This window comes from Spea bombifrons, chromosome 3 (assembly GCF_027358695.1).
Source record: "Spea bombifrons isolate aSpeBom1 chromosome 3, aSpeBom1.2.pri, whole genome shotgun sequence".
NCBI classification, from domain to species: Eukaryota; Metazoa; Chordata; class Amphibia; order Anura; family Pelobatidae; genus Spea; species Spea bombifrons.
Window position 1 is genome coordinate 45,587,260 of NC_071089.1, and position 11,395 is coordinate 45,598,654.

At 39.8% G+C, this 11,395-nt stretch overlaps 1 protein-coding gene across 2 annotated transcripts in view; it reads left to right on the forward strand.

Moving 5' to 3' along the window:
• The first annotated feature begins 407 nt into the window (after positions 1-407).
• Positions 408-11,395, forward strand: part of MYB (MYB proto-oncogene, transcription factor) — a 17,235-nt gene continuing 6,247 nt past the window's right edge. The window contains exons 1-9 of one of the 2 annotated variants that reach the window (XM_053460617.1): positions 408-592; positions 4,858-4,972; positions 6,014-6,085; positions 8,258-8,350; positions 8,433-8,653; positions 8,753-8,981; positions 9,894-9,962; positions 10,429-10,533; positions 11,323-11,395. The exon at positions 11,323-11,395 is cut by the window's right edge and continues 170 nt beyond it. In XM_053460617.1, coding sequence (XP_053316592.1) covers positions 570-592; positions 4,858-4,972; positions 6,014-6,085; positions 8,258-8,350; positions 8,433-8,653; positions 8,753-8,981; positions 9,894-9,962; positions 10,429-10,533; positions 11,323-11,395 — 1,000 coding nt within the window. In that variant the 5' untranslated portion in view covers positions 408-569. The remainder of the gene's footprint in view (positions 593-4,857; positions 4,973-6,013; positions 6,086-8,257; positions 8,351-8,432; positions 8,654-8,752; positions 8,982-9,893; positions 9,963-10,428; positions 10,534-11,322) is intronic. The other variant, XM_053460616.1, reaches the window with a different exon arrangement.

The following is an 11,395-nucleotide window of genomic DNA, read 5'->3' on the forward strand; positions in this document are numbered from 1 at the left end:
ATATCTTTTTCTCACGAAGGGGCTTTAATAGCGTGTTTAAACGCATAAAGGAAATAATAAGCATTAAAACATGACGCAAAACATTCTCCGCAAAAGCTTAACCCTTAGCTTAACTGGTTACTGCACTTGCAGCACCTAGCCACCGGTGTAAAGCCCTATGACGGCTTTTAATCGCACTTAAGTTGCGTGCAAGGTGCCTATATTTACTTTATTTATTGTCTCACTTTGTTTCCCCCCGCAGAGCGGGGTTTGTGCCTGAAAAGGCGCCTGTCCCCTGGCGCTGCCCAGCACTGCCCAGTCGAACCCCCGGGGGGGTGCAAAAGCGCGTGCGCGGGGCTCGGGGCGCCAGATTTGGCGGGAGGGGGTGTGTCAAGTGAACCTTTTTTTTTGTTGTTTACAGTTACCACTCTTTCATCTTAACCTGTTGTTCCCTCCTCCAGTCTCCTCCCCGTGTTGCCTGCCCTCCTTTTTCTGCAGCTCCTGTTAAGCTTTCAGTGCTCTGGATCTTTAGCAAGAAGCACACTCAAACACTTCTTGCTTACCCTTTCTCCCTTGACCTTGATCTGAGGATGGCTAGGAGACCAAGGAACAGGTAAAAAAAAAAAAATACAATATATGAAACCAAGGATTTTCAGCATATCTGGACACTACCCATCATCTGTACTGGATTCTATGTTACTTATTGTAAAATCATTCTTATTATGGTGTGTTGAGGTGGCTTGCAAGATGTCACCATGGGAAACTTTGCAAAAGAAACTCACAGGAGATCACATCATGTCACTTAAATTAGTTTTTAAACTACATACTGCCGTGAAATGTGCCCGGGGAGTGCTGTAGATTTGAATGTGTCACTTTTAATATGTCACAACGTGCTGTTAAGGAACTGGTATGATTGAATGGGAATTCCTGGATGGATCGGGCGATTCGGTTTGCACTTGTTGCTTTTTTTCATTTGCAGCACGGGGTTGATTGGGGATTGATTGGTTCGTGTTAAATAATGCGATTCGATTTACGCTAAACTTTAATCTGTGTGTCAGATGACAATGGAAATACACGGTATATAACATGTGACGCTGTGCTGGATGTGTGTTCGCGTTCCGGTAGCTGTCCAGCTCTACAAGCTTGCATGATTCCCAGATATCCTTTTAATGGCAGACTGAGGATCATAGGAGTTGGGGTTCAGTAGCTGGCGAGCTTTTTTTTTTTTTTGCCGGTCGCAGTATGGTTTGCAGGCGCAACCTGTCTTGCCCATGTGTGTGGATGTTCATTGAGACCCACGCGTGGGAAGGGACGATCGGGTCATCAGCTTGCACCTCGCACACGTGGATAGCAGCGCAGCTCTGCTTAGCCTGGTTTTCGTTTCATTCGGGACATCTGGGGGACTTTCCACTTCGCTTAAAAATACACTCTGATGTCTTTTCTCTCGCATCACTCTGTCCCCTTTATTCCAGGGATTGATTTCTTTACAGCTGTTGGCATATATGCCAGTGGCTTGGTAGAGGAGGACAAGGGCTGGCAAGGTGACTGCTTTTTGTCTGGGTTGGTGTGGGGCTTTGATGAGGTCAGCTATTGTTACAAAATATATATATATATATATATGTATATATGTGTGTATATATATATATATATATATATATATATATATATATATATATATATATATATATATATATATATATATATATAATCTCCATCCTATGTTTCTATAATGGAACTTAGACCTAGGCTGCTGCAGAGTTTCTTGGTGGATTACATTTTTTTTTTCTTGAAGGCGAATCTGGGAACATTTTGCCATCTTAACATCAAAGCTGCGCATGAAATATTTAGAAACACTTTAGGAGTTTATGAAGTTCCAAGTTATCCATTGGCGGAGAAGATATCCACAGCCCCTTTGTTTAAACATGGCAGGATTGTATACATGGATGGGCGATTATTTAATTCACAAAGAAAGTGTATAATCTGATCTGTCGGATCAGAGGCTGCAAGGCAGCTAATTGGTTGTGTCTGCAGGACACGGGTAAAGTGAGGACAAACTGTGCTGAGTTTGCAGGGTGCTGTGAAGCTGACACCTTAGTTGTCTTTGCTTGTTGTAGTCGAGGACCTCAAAGTTAATGTAAATGTTTCATCTTTATACAACAGAGACTCTTGATTCAGTGCAACGACCGATCTTCTTTATTTTATAGTAATTTAACAAGTCTGTGCAAAAGTCCCCCCCCCCCCACATATTCTGCTAAATCAAGGCTGGGGAGATAATCTGCACTAAAAATATTTTTTTCTGGTTTGTAATAGCCTTTCCATGTTATATTTATACCCGTGCACTGGATTGTAGATATTCTCATTTTTATGATTCTCCATTAATATTTTTGATAGGGAAGCTTCTTTTAATATATATATATATGTGTGTGTTTGCAAAAAAGTTTGGCTTCTTGGACCTCCTGTTATTAAATAGTCTATAGAGGGGACATCTTTGGGTTGGCACTGGATGGAAGTTGTGTGTCGCTGTTTGGGAGGTGTTTGTTACAGAAAGTGGCATTGTAAATTGTTCAGAGGTGGCCCTCCAGCATGCATTGAATTCATTTTCTATTGACCCTTGTCTGATCTGTTCTGTATTTTGGTGCTGAGCCTCTCTTCATTACTGTGTAAGCTTTCTTACAGCAGCAACTACCTTATTAATGTGTTTGACATCAGTGCACATATTTCCCACCTGCGTAATTTATTCTTGGATATGCGTGGGGGGCTAGGGAAGTTTGATATATATTGCGTTAATGCAGCTAATTTGTGGAGTTGATTACCCACAAAGTTGATCAATAAGCTCTCAACACATTTTGTGGCTTATTTCTTTGACTTGCCCATAACACCTCCTCCAGCTTCTAAACTTATTCTCTTCCTCTTCACTTTTTTTTTTTTGTCCATTTCATAACTTTGTTCCTTCCAAAAGTTTTTAGCAGTTCGCCTATATTATCCACTGTGTGTAGAAACAGGCGCTAGTCGTTAGGCGACCTACCTTTTTTTTTTTTTTTTTTACATAAAAGTACCATACATATAATATCGTTTTTTTTTAATTGTAGTGAACACAGCAGCTTCCAGTTATGATTGGTTTTCAACTTTTTTTCTCTGCCAAATTAAGCTTTTATATCAACTCGCTCAATCGGCACGAATGATCTTATACTTTCTCACTAAGCAGTTTCATTTGCTATCATGTCTTTCCATGCTGAGACATCTGCTCTGAGTGTTTTTTAAGTCATACTTTGCGTCTGAAAGTGCCAACCCCAAAACAAGTTTCCTGTTAACAAAGAGAGAAAATAAAATGTATTAATGCCATAAAAGATTTGTAAAAAAAAAAAAAAAAAATATGCATACAATTCTAGATTATCTCATTTTTAACAGTAAAATATTATTTTTTGACATTCAGACTTTAGCAACTGTGAGAGCACTAATATTTTCTCTCACTTATATCCTGTAATTGGGGAAACCCCTCAGCCCTGAATTAGGCGGACCTAGTAATACTGAAGTTGTAAGTGCTGGTTTGGAAGCGATTTTTAAATATGGTGGTCTGTGGATTCCGGCAGGTTGACCCAAAAGGGCGCTTTCCACCGCCACCCGGCCAAACTTCTGTCTAGTTCTGTCCCCAGCAATGCTTTTTGCTTGTCCACTACACGTTCCCAGTCGGTACTCTACATCTGTCAAGGCCTAGCCATGCATCATGGCGCATAGGTAGCCATTTTAATATTCCTAAGGTCCTCGCAAATGTAAATGCAGCCACAGACTTTCAACTTTGGGTTAGGTTTCCCCAAATGCTTTGTTGGATTCCCATACTTCTGTTCCTCAAAATGCCTAAACCATGTACTGGCAAAGCATCTCCGCAAACATCCTGTTCACGGCAGGTTTGGCCTGGAGGGCTTAGTCGCTTTTAACTTGGTTGCTGTGCAAATCTACTATTGGAAGCATCTCCCTTTTGTCTCATTTTCTGACTGCGAACGCTGACTGTGAACTGCTTGCAGTGTTGACAGTACTGCTTTATTTACAAAACAATATGACTTCTCATATGCTTTTGTTTGAGCCCATATTCTCTAGCTTGTTTTTTATTTTTTTACCAAACAATCTGCTCGTAAGAAGTGAAGAATATTGTTTTACGAAAGTTCTGCTTTCCAGTTTAGAAATAAAAAGCTTAATGACATGCCTATTGATAGGCGTTAAGGCTACCTGTATTCTTTCCCTTGAACCTTTTACATATAAGGTAAAAAAAACGTAATTTGAAAAAGTGTGTTACATCGATAATCGCAGAAAATATGTATTCCAGTATTAAAATACTGTACAGTGTTATATACTTAAGCAGTATGGCAGAATATAAGCCATTTCCTGTATTCCGGAGATTTCCGCATGAAACACATACAAAAGGTTGTGTTAACTGCAAACAAGCGCAATTGTTTGAATATTTCATAAATCAGATAATCTTAGGCTGCTTATTTAAGTGACACACTATATCAAGATCTTTTTGCTGTCCCGAGACCTTCAAGATTATGTTTTATTTTATTGGTGGAAAGGTTGCCAAATGTGCAATTTACCACTCATCTGACAGCAAGAGCAGGTCTGAACACGTACAGGAACAAGCATGCTGCCAGGCCTTCTTTCTTGTATCTGTGGATACCAAAAACAGTAGAACCTGTTCAGAGTATAAGGGCAACAGAATGTCATAGAAAATCTTGTTGTGCAAGAATTGCTGACTTTCTAAGTGGGCCATCCGTGTGCTTCTCTCTCATCCACCTCTCCCTAATATATATGTTCTTATTTTTCTGTAGAAGTAGATACATTTAACATTTAACCCTTACATTCATGCCATTCTGTCTTTGCTCCTAGCATATACAGCTCAGAAGATGATGACGATGACATAGAAATGTATGAGCATGACTATGATGGCCTGCTGACCAAGGGAAAACGCCACTTGGGAAAAACCCGCTGGACACGTGAAGAGGTAATTTTTACTAGCGAATTGATAAGGATTAAGTACTTCTCTATCACCCTAGTGCTCTCATTGTTTTCTTTGGAAAAAAACTAGTGTAAACATTGGGTTTGTTGTAGAACGGTTGCTTGGTGAATAGAAAGGAGAGACCTTTCTACATGTCAACTGGTAAATAGTTCATTTGTTTGCTTATTTCATGTAATCATATCCACAGTGGTATAAGAGGGATCGCAGTTCTTCAGTGGGTATTTCTTCATTTTTATGGGCTTACAACAGGTGCTTCTAGCCATTCCAAGATTGAGCTGGCTTTATGTTTCATGTAAACAAAGATGCACAAGCATAGCTTTTATTATGCTTATTTTGTAATTGGGTTACAGTGAATATAGTTCTGTGCTTATTGAAAAATGCCACAGTGTGGTGTTACCATGGAGGTCAACATTATTCACATCTCAGTTCAGTCAAAATTAATTATGGTCTTTCATGGTTCTTGTTCGCTAAAAGTGACACTCCAGCCATCATATGCACTTCAGTGTTCAGTGCATATGATTGCTGTGTGGCCCCTTGACATTTTCATGGTGTCCCTTTTGCTTGAGTTTGGGAATATTCTACAGAATTTGCAGTGCAGTAGATGTGTTCTGCTTAATAAATCTCACATAATACTTTAATATGCATTCTTTTGTGAGAAGACATTAGCCTGTCCCTATAAATCAAGGTATAGTTGGTTCATCACTAGCATTTTGTTTCATTGTGTCTTCTTATTATGTGGTTGCCAGTGTAGAAGAAAAAATCAAGCGTGATGAATTTGCCTATTTGTATATCTATACCGGTAGCATGAAATTGAGGTGTTTCTGCAAAATAGTTAAAATTCCAAAGTCATTCATACAATATGAATGATCAGTGATTAATGCAACACTCCTACACCATCATAGCTGGCATATCTTTACATAAAGATCATCACTTTATCAGAGAATTTGTAGATTTGAATGATAAGTTATTGTTATTTTGTGCAGACACGGGTAACTGATAATAATTTACCATGCTTTGTTGTCTCAGGATGAGAAACTCAAGACATTAGTGGAACAGAATGGCACAGACGACTGGAAGGTTATTGCCAGTTTCCTTCCTGTAAGTGAAATAGTTTTATTATTTGGGGAAAATACCAATTTGGCCTTTTTATATCTCACCTAGGGCTGAAACAACGAATCGATAAAATCGATAATAATCGATAACGGAAATCGTTGTCGACGATTTCCGTTATCGATTAATCGAGTGATCGATTCGTTGTTGGAGCACTCGGCTCCTTTTACTTACCTCCGCGAGCGTTCCCCGCTTCTGCTACACGCTCTGCAGTCTCCGCCTTCTAGCTACGTGACGGATGTGACGCGTTCCGGAGGTAAGTATTCTTCATGTCTATGTGCACAGATCGCACGGAGCCACTCGCACAGAGCGAATCGCTCTGTGCGAATGGCTCCATTCGCACAGAGCGGTTCGCTCTGTGCGAGTGGCTCCATTCGCACAGAGCGGTTCGCTCTGTGCGAGTGGCTCCATTCGCACAGAGCGGTTCGCTCTGTGCGAGTGGCTCCATTCGCACAGAGCGGTTCGCTCTGTGCGAGTGGCTCCATTCGCACAGAGCGGTTCGCTCTGTGCGAGTGGCTCCATTCGCACAGAGCGATTCGCGGGGGTGGGGGTCCACGGTGGGGTGGGGGTGGGGTTTCAGGGGATGCAGGGTGTGAGTGTGGGTGCAGGGCAGAGTGGGGGTGGGGGTGGGGGGTGCAGGGCAGGAGACTGGGTGCAGGGCAGAGTGGGGGTGGGGATGCAGGGTGTGAGTGTGGGTGCAGGGCAGAGTGGGAGACTGGGTGCAGGGCAGAGTGGGGGTGGGGATGCAGGGCAGGGTGTGAGTGTGGGTGCAGGGCAGAGTGTAAGTGTGGGGGCAGGGCAGAATGTGGGGGCAGGGCTGGGTGCAGGGCAGAGTTGGAGACTGGGTGCAGGGGCACAGTGCTAAGTGCTGGGTGCAAAGTGCCAGTGCTGGGTACAAAGTGCCAGGGCTGGCTGCAAAGTGCCAGGGCTGAGTGCAAAGTGCTGGTGCAAAGTGCTGAGTGCTGGGTGCAAAGTGCTTGCTGGGTGCAAAGTGCCAGGGCTGGGGCAAAGTGCTGAGTGCTGGGTACAAAGTGCTGGGTGCAAAGTGCCAGGGCTGGGTGCAAAGTGCTGAGTGCTGGGTGCAAAGTGCTTGCTGGGTGCAAAGTGCCAGGGCTGGGGCAAAGTGCTGGGTGCAAAGTTCCTTGAACAGTAATAGTCCACCTCTTTTCAGAATGTTTGGGGTTATTTTGTTTCATAAATATTGTGTTTGGGTTCTTGTACTTTGAAAATATTGTTTTTTATTACATCATAACAAAATAAGAATGTTAATGTAAATTTTAAGTTGTTTTTTAACATCCAGTTCATTAAATTATTTTAAATAAACGAAAAATTTGCATATTGTTTTTTTTATCCGATTAATCGATTAATCGAAAAAATAATCGGCCAACTAATCGATTATTAAAATAATCGTTAGTTGCAGCCCTAATCTCACCCTTGTAAAAGTTTACATCATGGTTAGGTTTAAGATTCAAAACGTCTACTGAACTTATTAAGTAAATGATCCAATGCTTTGGAGATCGATGAAATCTGCTATATCTTCTCAGGAGTCATCACACATAAAAGTATTTGTTATTACATTATTACAATTTTCTGTTTCAGGAGGAACTGGCAAGTAAATGTAGTCATTTGTGCCAGGAAATTAAAGCAGTTTTTCACCTTTAGTAGATGTTAACTTTTCTGTCTAGAAATCACTATAAAATTGATTATCAATTGAACATAGGTCTGGGAGAAGTCTCATAGCATTGTTTTAAGCATTAATTATTATTGCAGATAAGCGTTGAAGAAAAATTGGGTTTATTTAATTTTGTTGGAATAAACTTGTTTTAATAGTTTCATGGTGATTAAGACTGAGCTATTCTAGTCTTTACTACAAGACAGTATAATAAGTAGTCAGGGTGTTTGTTTCTGTAGATTGGGCTGAGGTAGAACCCATGCAAATGCAGCTGTCCAAAGACATATTAGGTAAAAACTAGAACTGTATAAACTTAAAGAAAAAAAAAATTAAGTGGGGGTCCCCCTTTCACCCATAATCACATTATATCTCAGGGAGTATGATTCAAAGAGATGTGGAGATGTACTGTCCACCTTGTCCACCTTTTTATATCATATGTCTAATGTCTTAATTTTTGTCTTTGTATTTTCCCCTTCCAACACAAAAAGAATCGAACAGATGTACAGTGTCAACATCGGTGGCAGAAAGTTTTAAATCCAGAACTTATCAAAGGCCCATGGACAAAAGAAGAGGATCAACGGGTAAACCATCTATCTTATCTTTTGTCTTTTTTTTAGTGCCATTCGTTCAGAGAGCTAAATAGCGTTTTTTTTTTTCTTGAAGGTGATAGAACTTGTGCAGAAATATGGCCCTAAACGTTGGTCTGTAATTGCCAAGCACTTAAAGGGAAGAATTGGCAAGCAATGCAGAGAGAGGTGGCATAATCATCTCAATCCTGAAGTTAAGAAGACCTCTTGGACAGAAGAAGAAGACAGAATAATATATGAAGCTCATAAGCGTCTGGGAAATAGATGGGCAGAAATTGCAAAGCTTCTTCCTGGAAGGTAACATCATAGCATTTTTTTTGTACTGCAGTATTGTGGTTTGTTTTTGTCCTAATTAGATTTTGTTAAAATTTATTTTAAATATATTATACTCTACAGAACTGATAATGCTATCAAGAACCACTGGAATTCTACCATGCGTCGCAAGGTCGAACAAGAAGGTTACCTCCAGGATTCAGTAAAAGCCAATCAATCTTCAGTAACCACAAACTTCCCAAAGAGCAACCACTTGATTGGCTTCACCCACCCATCACCGACACCCCAGCTCTCTCAAGCCAGCCAGCCACCAGTGAACAATTACCCTTACTACCACATGCCTGAGCAACAAGTAAGTAGCCAGGTCAGTTGGCAGTTCCCTGGAGTTAGTTCTATGTAACACGCAGACATATATAAGAAAGCAAGCATACGCTTTTAGGTTCTGGGCCAGTAGGATTTCTTACAAAACATACTCATACAAGCCTTGAGACTTGAAGTCTTATGTTGTAATTTTATGTGTATTACTGACAGGGTTTAGTGGAAAAGGGCACGGTACTGTTTGTGGGATTAACAAGTATGGAGTATCCGTCTTATGTCAGAAATATATATATATATATATATATATATATATATATATATATATATATATATATATATATATATATATATATTGCCCATTTGTGATAATAAATCCTTCGTGTAAGTTTAAAGTATGCATCAGAGGCGTTTTCCCCATTCTATTCCGTATCTTACATTAGTATATTAGTACAGTAGTCTTCTCTTTGCCTGCATGTGAATTCTGAGCGGGAAACACCTTTCTATTTTAAACAATGCTTTAAAAAACCCGGGAATGCAAATTATGCTCAGATTACTTATTACACTGTGAGCGCAACACTTCATCAGAATCATAAAGGCACTTCCAAAGGTCTTTGCCCACCTAGTTTGAATATTGGGGACAGAAATGCAAACGTTCATGCAAACCATGAATTCATGAAATAGTCAAAGTTCTGCCTCCATTATTAACTTATTTGTTAATAGAACGACATGCTATGTGTAGCAACAATGGTTAATATGTGTAGTCCGTACTTGTCCTGTGTTTATATACAGTGTGAGCTGCGAGCTGATGCAAATGTGAATGGTATAGAGTAATAAAACCATGTGTAAGCAAATCAGACGCTTACGGGATGATGACAACCTCTGTGTGCATCAATAGATCTAAAATCTCTTTGTAATATAGATTTTGTTCTATCGTTTGTTCAAACAGGCTTCCTATCCAGTGGCACTTCATGTAAATATTGTGAATGTCCCACAGGCAGCAACTGCAGCTGTCCAGGTATGTGTATCCACATTCGGAATATAACTCAATTATCTAGAATAACATTGCAGGAGCAATTTAATACTAGAAAATGCTTGTTGTGTTTTTAGGGATAGTAAGAGAATCCATTTATTATAGAAACATCAAACTGGGCAAAAGAGGAAGTTTTGTGACAAAGCAAGAATCACAAAGTATATATTGTTATCAGGCGTTTGTATTGCAGTTCAAAAATATGGTTCCTCTATAACATGACAAAAATAGCCACTATCATACACAATCCTACCTTTAAAGTGGATTGTAAGCCTTTACAGTTATTATAGCTCAAATGTATTATTTATACATTGCATTAAACAGACCATCTTATTTTCTGGGTGACATGGAAAAAAAATAATCCCGGGCACTGGTTGAAAAATCATTTATGATTTATTATGAAATTTATACTTTGGCACAATCTTAACAAAAACGCATTGTCGTATTTTTTTAGAGACACTATACTGATGAAGATCCTGAGAAAGAGAAGAGGATAAAGGAACTGGAATTGCTGCTTATGTCTACAGAAAATGAACTTAAAGGGCAGCAGGCACTGCCGGTAAGATTGGAAATAGTGGCGCTATAACTTAAATGGTCATGCACATGTATTGCATTATGGAGGCCTTGTCTGTGGGCGTTTTACTTTGACACAATTATGAGTTTCAAAAAAAAGGTACATTGCCCCAGGGTTGCAAATGAAAACGTATACTTCAGTTACACGCTTAAATAAAGGTTTGCTAGGTTCATTTTAATAAACTAGTTATGTACCTGCGTGACTATGTGAAAGCCCAAAGGATGTGTAAATGTTTATCTTTTGATAGTAGTATTGCAAATAAGGGCCTAAAACAATGAAACGTAAAAGTTTCATTGGGTTTTCTCTCTGACAGTTAATGATAGATTGTCTTGCTTCAGCAGTCCTGTAACGACCTGATAAAGCCACACAGCTTCTTGCTGTTGCATCACTACTATAACTAAATCTTGCACTATTAACACATCATGGTCTTTTAGCTTGGAGTTATTTGTTTGGTTTTTTTTTTTCTTTGTTTTTTTTTTTAAAAAACATTAGCTATGTAGTAATTTACACACACTGTCTGTCCTTTTGAATTGCGAGCTGCAATGTGAAATAGTAATTGCATGATGACACAACACACCAGAGTTTCAGGCATGGTAATGTATTGATAAAAGGAAACATCTTGACAACTGTTTCAGAAGTGTAAGATTTTGTGAGATGATGCAACCCCTTTTATCTGGCCTCTAGCTGTGCTTTAGACACCTTGAGCAATTTCAAGTTCCTTCTTCCCTTTTTAAATCTAAATCTTGGAAATGTCACCCCTTTGTTACTACACAGATCCATGCTGCAGATTACCCTGTGTGGCAAAGCACAACCATTGCTGACAATTCCAGACCGCATGGGGACAGCG